This window comes from Sminthopsis crassicaudata, chromosome 4, assembly GCF_048593235.1.
Source record: "Sminthopsis crassicaudata isolate SCR6 chromosome 4, ASM4859323v1, whole genome shotgun sequence".
NCBI classification, from domain to species: domain Eukaryota; kingdom Metazoa; phylum Chordata; class Mammalia; order Dasyuromorphia; family Dasyuridae; genus Sminthopsis; species Sminthopsis crassicaudata.
In genome coordinates, this window is record NC_133620.1 from 350700048 (window position 1) to 350713082 (window position 13035).

Genomic DNA, 13035 nt, shown 5'->3' on the forward strand with positions numbered 1-13035 from the left:
CTGCCCCTTCTGAATTTTTTGTTTTATTTTAAGTATTTTAAAAACTGTTTTATTGATGTTCTTAGCAGAGAATAATTTCTTCAGAGAAGCAGGTATCTCAAAAACGAGATGGGGGAAGGAGGGCACAGGGATGGGAAAGAAGGATTATAGTGTTTCCCCTTTTCCAAGAGGAACATCACAACATTCTGATTTGTATGGCACATCAAGCTGACTTGGGGAAGGACAGATCACTAACACTGGGCTAACATCCAAACTCCTTCTGCCTTCTTTAATTTAATTTAATTTAATTTAATTTTTTATTTTTATTTATTTATTTATTTATTTTGCTTTCTTCTACACTTAGAATCTTGTTCTCTTACCTTGGACTGGCTCCTGAGGCTTTACCTAATGCTGAGGTCGAAGTTCAGAAGCCAGGTTCAGATCCTTTCCCCAAGGCTATATCTTCTGAAAAGAAAGATTGCACTTTGATGGGGGAAAGAGTGCTGACTCAGCCTACTGGATAAGTGAGGTAGGACAAGGGAAAAGAATCTTGCCCTGCCTCTGTCCTTCGTACTAAAAACAAAGGTACACTTAGAAATAGATCTAAAGTACAAATCTAATACACAATAAAGAGGAACTGGAAGGGGACAAGGAAATCAAAAAAGATTTCAAAAGATGCTAAGAATTCTAAGAGGGAAAGGTGAGGAGGGTATGTGCTTCTAGCATCAAGAATATCCCATGCAAAATCAGAGATGGGAAATAGAGTGCCACATACTAGGAACATTGAGTAGGGCATATAATATGTGAGGGGAAATAAGGTGAAATAAGTCTTGCAAGATAAGTAGGAGTCTGTCTGCTAGACAGACTGGTGCTTTAGGAATATCAATTTGGCAGCTGTATGGAGGATAGATTGGATTGCCTGACAGGCTTTTCATAACTTTCCCCACCACCACTTTTCCAGTCATCTTAGGAGTTCTTAGGAGTGACATGTATTCTGATACAGTGACACTAGCCTTCTTGCTGTGCCTTGGGTAAGACATTTCATTTCTCTTCTTATGATATTCACACTTTGAGTGAATCAAGAAAGTCCTCTAGAAAATGGTACTTAACTAAATCCTTGAAAGAACCTAGGGAGAAAGTAGGAGAAAGCTCTACAGAGACCTGAGGGAACAACAGCTTGAGCAAGGTACAGCCAGAAGCAAAAGCATTATTCTGTGCAATAACCCTCAGGTAGAGTTGTTTGTCTGGAATGTGGAGTGTGTAAGGGAGAGTAAGGAGAGATAAGCCTGGAGCGATAGACTGGAGTCAGATTGAGAAAGCTTTTAAATGCCAATCACAGGAGTTGATCTGTTGTTTTTGTTCTTTGCTTTTCTGGAGAAAAGCCACTGAAGCTTCTTTTAAACAGAATTCATTTAATTGATATCTTTTGTTTTTAAATAAAACCTTGGATGACAGGAAAAGATAATGATGAATGTTAGAGGGGATGTGGGAAAACTGGAACACTGATACTTTATGGGTGGAATTGAGAACAGATCCAACCATTCTGGAGAAATATTTGAAACTATGCTCAAAAAGTTATCAAACTGTGCATACCCTTTGACCCAATAGTGTTTCTATTGGGCTTATATCCCAAAGAGATCTTTTTTTTTTTTTTCCCCTGAGGCTGGGGTTAAGTGACTTGCCCAGGGTCCTAGGAAGTGTTAAGTGTCTGAGACCAGATTTGAACGCAGGTCCTTCTGAATTCAAGGCTGGTGCTCTATCCACTGCGCCACCTGGCTGCCCCAATTTAACATATTTCTACCATGTTTTTAATATATATTGGACTACTTTGCCATCTAGGGGAGGGAGACTGGAGAAAAGGGGGGAAAACTGGAACACAAGGTTTTGCAAGGGCTAATATTGCAGAATTATCTATGCATATATTTTGAAAAATGAAAAGCTTCAATAAAAATAATTTTTATTCAAAAAATAAATAAAATTTTGGGGAGGAGATGTAGAAATGTCCCTTTTGTACCCCATCCAAATCAAATCCTTTCCTTGTAACAATGAAAAAAATTATGGAGGAAAAAAAGTGAACAAAATAACTGCATCTGTAAACAGCATTTAGCCTTCTATCTAGTGAAGGCAGAGAAAATTGTTTTGTTATAATATATAATATATATTCTAATTTCACTCTGCATGAAATCTTTCAAATTGTTCCATATTTCACTGAACTTCTCATTTTCATCATCTCTTACTGCATGCAGTAATATATTATATACATATACCATAGTTTGTTTTTTCCAAGCTTCCTCCAATTATCAGGCACCTATTTTGTTTCTGGGCCTCTACTATAGCAATAGAGTGCTGCTTAGATTTAATTGGTGCATTTTGGAACTCTTCTGCCTTTGACTTCCATTATCTACTCAGCAATGGACTGCTTGGTAAATTTGAACAATTTAGTCATTTTTCTTATATAATTCCAGGTTGATGGCAAGAACTATTGGAGCAGTTTATAGCTGCACCAGTAAGGTTCGTCTTCTTACTCTCTAACATTGACTAGTCTCATTTCTTGGTTATTGGTAATTTCCAAGATGTGAGGTGAAATCTCAGAATTGTTTTAATTTACATTTGTCTTACTACTGATAATCTGGAAAGAATGGGATAAACTGACTGAAAATCTCTCATAAGAATGTACCTTGTGGCTTTGCAATAACAAATTGAGCTATAACTAAAAGCTGCTGGTGTTAGATTATCTTAGATAAACAAAAAAATTTCCCTCTAGTCTATCTCCCCTCACCTCTTTTTTTTTTTTGCCTGAGGCATTTGGGGTTAATTGCCCCAGTATCACACATCTAGGAAGTGATAAGTGTCTGAGGTCACATTTGAACTCAGGTCCTCCAGACTTCAGAGCTGGTGCTCTATCCACTGCACTACTGAGCTGCTCCCCCCCAAGCCTCTTAATTAACATTTGAGTACTTAATGTATAAAGAGCTTGTTATTTACTGATCAGAAGGATGGGGGTTTCTAGTTAGGGTCTATATAAACTTATGTTTTTCAGTCTGAACTTGGCATTCCTTTACTGAAGACAAGGTGTCTGTTAAGAGTTGCCCTTTCCAGTGAGATCATAATAAATTCTTTTTGATTTTTTACCTTGAGAATCTCTGATTTTTATTTGGATTGTGATCATCGCTGTCCCATACAGAAATACATTTTTATTTTTATTTTTTTTAATTAATAATTTTTTATTATATATATATTTTTTATAATATTATCCCTTGTATTCATTTTTCCAAATTATCCCCCCCTCCCTCTATTCCCTCCCCCCGATGACAGGCAATCCCATACATTTTACATGTGTTACAATATAGTCTAGATACAATACATGTGGGTGAATATCATTTTCTTGTTGCACAATAAACTTTAGACAGAAATACATTTTTAAATAGTCACCCAGATTTCTATTAATTTTTGAAAACTGTTTATATTCTTAGATCACTTATCATTTGAAATTTCTGGAGTAGAGGAATGACAATGGTCAGAGTTATATTTTATAAATGTTAACTTAAAAAATGATACTATGGATTGGAAAAGATATAAAGGAAAACCAATTAGGAGACTATTAAAATGGTGCAGGTAAACAGTGATGAGGACCTGGTGATTTAGTAAATAGAGAAAAGGGTATGGATTTTGAAACATGATATAGGTGTAAAATTTATTTATTCATTTATTTACACACACTGCTTTATGAATCATGTTGGGAAAGAAAAATCAGAGCAAAAGGGAAAAACTATGGGAGAGATTAAAAAAAAAAAAAAAAAAAAAAAACAGAAGAAGTGAACATAGCACACGTTGATTTACATTCAGTCCTCTTAGTTCTATTTCTGGATGCAGATGGCATTTTCTGTCCAAAGTCTATTGGGATTGATTTAGATCACTGAACCACTGAGAAGAACCAAGTCTTTCATAGCTGATCATAGCACATTTTTGCTGTTATTGTGTATAATGTATTCCTGGTTCTGCTTGTTTCGCTCAGCACCAGTTCATGTAAATTTTTCCAGGCCTTTCTAAAACCAGCTTGTTGATCATTTTCTATAGAACGATAATATTCTATTACCTTCATACACCACAACTTATTTACCAGTTCCCAATTGATGGGCATCTGCTCATTTTCCAATTCTTTTTTTTAACCACTGAAAAGGTTACCACAAACATTTCTGCACATGTGTGCCCTTTTTCACTCCTTTATGATTTCTTTGGGATACAGATCCAGTAATGGCTCTGCTGGCTCAAAGGGTATGCACAGTTTTATAATCCTTTAGGCATAGTTTGTGGAAGTAAAGTTGATATAATTTAGAAATTGACTGAATATGATGAGAGTCAAAAGTAACTTTAAGGTTGCAACCATAGGGTGCTTAGAAGAATAGGAGTGCCCTTGGAATAGAGAATTTAAAAAGGATAGACATAGGAGGAAAGATCCTAAGTTCTGTTTAGGACATACTGTGTTCAAAGATGCCTATGGGACATCAAAAAAGAGCTTTTCCACAGGAGCTTGAAGTTGAAGAGAGACATGAAGACTGGCTAAGTACTTCATAAAATGATTTTCATAAAAATGAAATCTATGGGAACCAGTAAGAGCAGTAGGAAGTAGAGAAAGGAGTAGCAAAAGAAAAGATAAGGCATAGGGCAGAATCTTGAGAATACTCAACCTTAGGATGTGGGATATGGCTCCAGCAAAGAAGACTGAAAAGCACTCAGATGTGGAGGAAAACTAGTAAATGTTCTGTATCAAAAACTCAAGAGATGACAGTGTATCCAGGAGGAGGTGAAGGTCAAATTGCCGAATGTTGCAGAGAGTCACGGAAAATACAGGGTTGGTGATCTTAGAGAGAGTAGTTTCAGTCAAGTGATGGGATTCAAGCAAGATTGAAAGGAATTAAGAAATAAGTGGAAAGGGAGAATAACTATGGACAATTTTTTCCACAATTTTGGTACTGAAAAGGAGAAGAGATAAAGTTTATGAAGATGGTAGGATCAAGTGAAGGATGAGGTAGATCTGAACATGTTTGTAGGCAGGAGAGATGGAGCAAATGGTTTGGAATAAAGGGCTGTGGTGATCACAAAGGGAGGGCCACAAAGGAAGAAACTGGGGCAGGAGAAAATGAATCAAGAATACAACAGAGAGGGTTACAGTTGGCCAAAAAGAAAAAAAAAAAGTCTACTTCTTTATAAGTGGAACAAAGGAGGAGAGAATAAAGGATAGTGTTTGTTCTTCAGGGAATTTGAGGTGTAGAAGTGGGGATTTGAGGAAGCCTGAAACAGATGGCCTCAATTATTTTTGTAGTATGAGTCTAAGTCTTCTGCTGAGCCTTCCTTTGAAGAAGGTATAGTGTAGGTGGTGGAAGGAGTGTGATAGTCAGGGACTGGCATGCAATAATGAGAACTTGGGGAAAAATTAAAATTAAAATTAAAAAAAGACCAAAAAACAATGAAGATTTGGTTGAGATTAGATAATACTTATTTGTGGTGAACTCATTAAACACAGTTGTATAACTTCTTTAATCAGAGATGGCAGATGGTAGGAGCTCTCCAGTGCTGGAATTTGGAAAGTGCTATATACCAAGAGACAGAAGATAAGGGATTAAAGGGTCCAGACAATGTGCTAGATTCTGGGGATACAGAAATGGAAACAAAGAATTTTTTGCTCTCAAGGAGCTTACTAGCGTGTAACGTGCTCTCCTGGCAGTTACAATTACTAGTCTGTCCTAGACCCACCAGAGTACCTTTGACCACTGTCCTTTGCAGTGTGAGCTCTACCCGGCTCGCCTCCTCTGAGGCCTTCTAAGGTCTCTGGCCACAATCTCTTGAATCTATAGCTTAATAACCGGTAGCGCACTCAAGAACAACCACGTGTAATCTTAAAAGCCTTTATTATACCTACTCACATAATGCCCTAGCTGATGCCCTGACTTGTTGGTTCCTGAGTGAACACCTGGTCAGAAGACCCACGTGTTCACTACCAAAATCCTTACCTCTTTCGGCTACCCATCTTGGCTTGGCCACCCAGGCTAGGAGCCAGGGTGAACAGCAGGAGGTTAAAGAGGGCAGTTGCTGCCTGCAGTGGGCTTATATAGGGCCTGTGAGGTCACACACACAGCCAATCAGCGAGAGAGTCACCCATTACAAAACTATCTCAATATGGCCAGGATCCCGCCCAAGGGCAGTCCTAATATCCACAGAAATTACTTCTGGGCCTCAATCTCCCGATGCACTGTGTCCGCCCATTTAAAGGGCCCTTACACTAGCGGAAACAACATACACAGATAAAATGTTTCTAAAAATAAAGGTCTCTTATAGGTGAGCTGAGCCTTGAAGGACACTATAGGTTCCAAGTTGCAAGTGAGGATGAGCATTGCATGCGTTAATTAGAAAACCTGTACGGAGTGCATCAAGTCGGACAATGTGGGAGGCAGAGACATTTGATATCTGGAAAGCTTGAATAGAGACAAATTGTAAATGGCTTTTTTCCCCTGAGGCTGGGGTTAAGTGACTTGCCCAGGGTCACACAGTTAGGAAGTGTTAAGTGTCTGAGACCAGAATTGAACTCAGATCCTCCTGACTACCGGACTGGTGCTCTAAATACTGCGCCCCCTAGCTGCCCCTATAAATGGCTTTAAATGAACAAGAAGTTTGCATTTCATTCATCCTAGAAGCAATAGGGTCTTCTGGAGCAAGGAAATGATTGGGTAAGACTCATGCTTTAGGAGCATTATTTGGCAGCTTTGTAAACTATGGCTTGGAGATCAGGCGTGCTTTCTGTGTCTCTGTGTGTCTCTCCCTCTCTCTCTTCCCCTCCTCTTTGTCACTTGTCTTTCCTCTTGCTCTATTCTGTCTTTGTATCTATTTGTGTCTGTGTGTATCTCATCTTCTCTCCCCACAGCACTTTTCCCTTGAAGTTAGATGATAAAAATAGTCAGGAAGCCTTGAGTTCAGTGGTCTTAGATACATACTACATGTGTGACCCCGGGCAAGTTATAGCCTCTGGCTTAGTTTTTTGAACTGTAGAATGGGGATAATAATAGCACCTGCCATAGAGGGTTTGGGGAGGATTAAATGAGATATTTATAAAAAGTGCTTAGTACAGTGCCTGTCACATGGTAGGTGCCAGTCCTCCTTGTGCCTTGAGCTCTCTCCCAAACTGATAGTTGATCCACTGGCTGAAGTTTCTTTTTTTGAGAGGCAATAGGGGTTAAGTGACTTGCCCAGGGTCACACAGCTAGTAAGTAGCAAGTATTTGAAGCCAAATTTGAACTCAGGTCCTCCTGACTTCAGGGCTGTCTTCTTTCCATTGCACCACCTAGTTGCCCCAAAGTGCAAGTAGTTTCATCCCACAATTCAGTGCTATGGTTCTCTCCTCCGCCTAATCCCTTCCTGGAGAGAGGGAGCACTCACCAAGCTGCTCCTAGCAGTAACTGACTGACGTACAGATGAGCACCAGGCCTTTAAGGGCCCTGAGGGCGTGGCCAATTATCATCTAACCAATGGTATTGTCCCTACCAATTCAGTAAAGGAGAAACTTGCTCCATGGCCACAGCTTTACAGTGAAAGTGATATCTCCATGATGGGGCTGAATTAATGATCAGAAACCAACTCCTCCCTGTACCTATAAAGGGAGGATTCCATACAGAGGGAGGGGCATATCGGGAAACTGGGATGTAAAAGAAAAAGGGACATAAGTAAAAGTGAGCAATTGGGAGGGGGAAAATACAAGGCAGGAGCAAAGGTCCACAGACGGAGGACCCACTTCACTGGTTGAGGGCCAGCCTGGCTAAGAAAGGGATCCTCTGCCCCTGCAAAGCTTTTCAAGTTGCAAAAGCCTAGATTAGAGCAGAGGATGGGTAGTTCCTCCTGGGAAGTGGCAACAACCTGAGGATATTAGCCCTGCCTCCCACTGCTCTCTGGGGGATGTGTAGGTGAGGGTGGGAGCCAAACGGGTACCTCCAGAGGCATTAGGGAGGGCAGATGTGGGTGCAGAACTGGCATGCCACTGCCCAGATCCAATGACCAGAAGCCGACCCAAACCTGCAGAATGTCCCAGGACCCAAAAGTGGCAACAACCTTTCAAAGTGTCCATGCTCTAACGCTCCAGGAGTGAGTCCAGCAGCCTTTCCAACCAATCCATTTAGTTCCAGCTCCTTTGAGCTCATGTTACTCACATTCACTTCCTTCCAATATGGGCTGTTGCTTCTTCCTGAGAGATAGCCTCTCCTCTCATCTTTCTCATAAGTTTTACTGAACTGGTCCAATCAAAAAAAACTTGGGAGTCATAGAACATTAAAGCTAGGAGGGACCTTAGGGATCATCTAAACCAATCTTTTCATTTTACAAAGGAAACTAAGGTCCAAAGAGGGAATAATTTACTCAAACTCCCACAGCAAATCTTGAAATTTTTTGAGGATGGGAAGGGGCTCCATGGAGGTGTGAATCAAACTAAGGATACAGCATAAGGGAAGGAGGATCAGTGGGTAGGGACATGTTATGTTGCCAGAGTAATGGAGGGCAGAGAAGCAAAAGACACAGGGCAGAAAATAGCTATTTATGGGCAGGATTCATGAGGAAAGAGGTTTTCAGGAAGGGACTTCAGGATCCTAATCAATAGAGCACAAACTTTTGTCAACATGTTATTTCACAGATGTTGGAATTATAACACAACTTCACAAATAGCCAAAACAATATGTTCTCCATAGCTAATAGAGCATTTTAATATACTATAAAGGGCACTGGACTCGAGTCAGAAAGGCCTGGGTTCAAATGCCATCTCAAACACTAAATATGTGATCTTGGCCAAATCACTTTATCTTCACCTCAGTTTCCTCATCAGTAAGATGTAGAGATTGGACTCAGCAGCTTCTAAGGTCTCCTCTAGTTCAAAATCTATAATCCAGTGCTTCCCAGGTCCCCTCAATGAGAAGGGCCTTTGACTAATGAGTATTCTATTAAGCCTTACTCACACTTGTATTTCTAGTATTCATGCTTCCTTACACTACACACTTACACACACACACACACACACAGACACCCCTTTGTCTTCCCTGTCTTTCAGTTTCTTAGAGGTGAGAGACCCATGCTCTAGGAGCAGAAGTTTTCCTCCCTGCCCACAGCTGGTTGGAATGTGAGTGGGGGGTGCTGTGTGGTACTGATGGCAGGAAGTCTATGGCATGTGGGTAGGAGTGAGACATGAGACAGCCTAGGTGGAAGCCAAGGGTGCCAAAAGGTTGGAGGAGGAAGCAAATGAGGCAGTCAGCCAGGGCCTGAGTGTGGGTTGAGAGGGGGATTTTTTCCCCCATGGAAGCAACATGGGAAACTCACCTCCTCACTCCCTCATACAGGTGAATAGGGCACTGAAGTTAGGAGTTGGGTTGGGGCTGGTGTTACCTGGGGAAAGTGTCAGGAAATCAGGGGGTACTGTTAGGTTTTGATTTGCTATAGGAGAATGTCACTATGAAGAACAGCCATGCTGCCATGGGTGAGGGGGCCAAGTCAGAATCTTGAGAGAAGTTTAGGTTGCCATAGCAGAAGGTCCTACCAAAACTAAAGGAGGCAGGCAGCTTGACAAAGTGGAAAGGACATTGATGATCAAGTTGGAAGACCTCCGTTCAAATCACACTGCCAATTACTGATGTTGGGGCAGTCTTTAACTTCCTTAGGACTCATGAGATTGGAGATGAGCTTCCAGCACTAGAGCTGTCATCTTATTAAAGCCATTATTTCTTGTGGCTTTTTCTTTAGCTGTAAATCCAAAATCAGAGCCACAGAGAACCAGCCTCAGCAGAAATGTAGACAGAGTGGCCTAACACTTTCAGAGATCAAAGATGTTGTCAGGGGTATAGACAGCCTAACACCATCGTGAACTGCTGTCTCTGCTCAGGTAACCAAAGCATCTGGTTCTGGCTTTAGAGTCACATGGGGGGGAGAAAGGGGGAGAAACCCAACACTGTCCCAGCACACTCCCTATTCTAATTGCTTGACTTGGTTCCTGGAAGATACTGGGGTTTCCCATTTTGAGCTGAAGGGAGACAGCTCTTTCCAAGAGACGCAAAAGCTGCAGAGAAGCAAGTTCTCGTCCTGGCTGGGGTGAGAAATTTCAAGCAAAAAAGGGGAAAAGAAAGGAAGGTCCTATAGTAGGGAAGGGATGTAGGGTGGGTAAAGTTAGTGAAAAGATTAGTTGAGAGAAGATGGGGGCAGGAGCCAGAAGGGAGAAGGCTTAAGTCTCTCCAACTGGTCTGGATCTTGTCTCATTTTTCCTTATCCCTTTAATGTCAACTGAAATCTAGCATCACGGAGATCTGCCTGACTACCCTGCCAGTCGTACAGGTAGGTATGGGGGTAGGGCAGAAAACAATGTTCCAAATAAGGGGACAGAAACATAAGGAAAGGCAGATATTTAGGACTCCCCAGACTCCCAGTCACCTAATAAATGGATCTCAGACAAAGATCCCAGAGGGACCCCTGTATGTCCTAAGGACCCTTTGGATAGAATGTATAGAGATCCCACCCTGCCCAGACCAAGACAGATCCTACAAAACAAGGGCTAGGATTCCTTCCTAGATACCCCCCCCAAGCAGAATCACAGGGGTTATTTTTTAATTTTATTTTTTATTGGGGTGGGGGAATTACCTTTTTCAGGTCCTACGTAGCCCGAGAACTATGTCAATCTGTGGTCATGATCCTGCCAACCATTCATCTTTCCCTTCTCCTGCTGCTGCTGCTGGACATGGGGAGTCCCATGCCCAGTGCCTGGGCACCTCCCCGGGGTTGCTATGTAGCAGAGGAAGCTGGTGAACGTACATTCCGGTGCAGCCAAGCTGGTCTGGTTGCTGTGCCTCTAGGCATCCCAAATGATACCCGCAAACTCTACCTAGATGCCAATCGGCTGGCATCTGTGCCTGCTGGTGCCTTCCAGCATCTTCCTGCCCTGGCTGAGCTAGACCTGTCGCACAATGTCCTTGTCCGCCTCTCAGATGCTGCCTTCCAGGGTCTGGGAAACACCCTGAGATACCTGGATCTCTCTGCCAATCAACTGACATCTGTGCCTGCTGAGGCCTTTAGAGAACTACAGATCCAAGTGAATCTGTCTGCCAATCCATGGCGCTGTGACTGTGCCCTTCAGGAGGTGCTGAGATGGGTGAGGTTGGCACCAGAAACTGGGGCGGGCATTGTCTGTGGACCAAGTGCCCGGCCAGAGCTGGTGGGACGGGAGTTTCTGTCACTGATAGAAGCAGAAATGTGTGGGACTGGGAGAGGTGGAGCCCGGCGAGGCACAGATGCTGCCCTGCTTGTCACCATGGGAGGCTGGCTGGCACTAGTTGTGGCTTATCTTGTTCACTATGTACGGAGGAATCAGGAAGAGGCCCGTCGTCCACCAAAACTGCCTCCTACCGTGCCAGCCCGCTCGGAGGATTCATCCATGCTCAGCACTGTTATTTGATGCTTCGATCATTCCCTTCCCTTTCACTCCTCCCTCCCACCCTCTGCTTCTCCATCCTTCCCCCCTTAGACCCCTTGTGTCCCTAATGTTGCTGTTCCATCTACTTCTGTCTCTTCTCTGTCCCCTCCTAGCTGACTCTACCTCCCTTAAGTATTACCCTCTTCCCTCCCTACCTCCTTTCTCCTACCCCAATCTCCCATCCTCAGGTTCTCTCTTCCTTAGTTCATCCAATGTCCTTCCCCCAGCCAACTCTAGGTCCAGCCCTATCCCCCATGCAGAACCCCACCTTCCTGTCTTAGTTCTTATACACAAGGTTGCCCTTGTCACAAGAAACAAGAGAGCTCACCATGCATCAGACTGGCTTCTCAAATGCCTTTCCCATAGTTCCCTGCTGTGGTGAACAGAGCAAGGAGGATTGGCTTACAGTTCCCCTGGTAACCTCACCTCCACCTCCATGCTGTGCTTGGTCTCATCTCCTCCTTTCCTCCCACCTTCTACCTCCTGATACCAGAGTCTATTTGAGCAGGGAAACAAGAAACTTGAACTAAGGTGTGAATTAATGATGATATACTGGGGAGTCTTGGGGGATGGGAAATGAGAAGATATGCCCAGATACTGAGCAGTAGAATGAAATTGGCAATTTAACTAAGTTTCTTTTATCTACCCCCTCACATCATCATCTCAGCAACCTGGATCCATCCAGTCTCTCCAGTTCTGGAGAAGAGAGAGAAAGCAACAGGGGAAGGACCAACATTCCTTATCTTCTCCCCAAGGGAACTGAAGAAGGGGCGAGGATTGAACTCTGAACTTGAATCTGCTTAGAGTTTAACAGAAGTTCCAGAAGACTCTGGGTAGAATTGGCTGCCAGTGAGATGAAATGACCCTTACAGCTCCTTGGCAGCATCTCAAAATGCCTTTTCCTTCCCCCGGCATCCATAAACTGTCTCTGGGAGAAGGGCTGTCTCTGGACGGCTTGTGGGTGCCAGTATTGGAAACAGGAGATAAGGACCATCTTCTCAGTGTCCCCACCCTATGTGGGATATAGATTTATGGGTAGAGTCAAGGAGTAGGAGTTCATAAAAGATGAAGATCTGGTTCCTCCCTTATCACTTAATTTCTATCCACTCTCACCCACCTCTGGCCCCTTTCTTCTTGACCTCTTTTCTGATATCTACACCCACACTCTTTTTGCCTTAGACCATCCCACCCTCTCCTCTTCCAAAAAAAAAATTATATCCAATCTTTTGGGTGAATGGGCTCTGTATTACTTCTGATCTCTTCTAGATTGACCTAGAAGGGATTGAAATCTGTCTCCTTCCCTATGAAATAGTAGAAATCTAATGGCCCATTCCCCACATAGACAAATTCAACCACTCAAAAATACCAGGGACCTTGCATTCTCTTGGCTCACAAATAGGTTGCACTGATGACCAGCCATTTTGTTGTTCTCTCTTGGGGGAAAGGACACAATCTTTTCGTGGGCACTCTTTGAGATGCTGTCTTCCTCTGCCCTGCACCCCCCCCCCATGTAAACACTGTCACATTCACCTCCTCCTTCCAGTGCCCTTCCTTTCCCCCTCCCTAGGGGC

At 42.8% G+C, this 13035-nt stretch overlaps 1 protein-coding gene across 2 annotated transcripts in view; it reads left to right on the plus strand.

Moving 5' to 3' along the window:
• The window catches only part of LRRC3C (leucine rich repeat containing 3C), a 42077-nt gene extending 29132 nt beyond the window's left edge, over positions 1-12945 (plus strand). For both annotated transcript variants that reach the window (XM_074261409.1, XM_074261410.1), the window contains exons 2-5: positions 9748-9886; positions 10293-10332; positions 10645-11995; positions 12132-12945. In XM_074261409.1, coding sequence (XP_074117510.1) covers positions 10682-11446 — 765 coding nt within the window. In that variant the 5' untranslated portion in view covers positions 9748-9886; positions 10293-10332; positions 10645-10681 and the 3' untranslated portion in view covers positions 11447-11995; positions 12132-12945. The remainder of the gene's footprint in view (positions 1-9747; positions 9887-10292; positions 10333-10644; positions 11996-12131) is intronic.
• Positions 12946-13035: the final 90 nt, after the last annotated feature.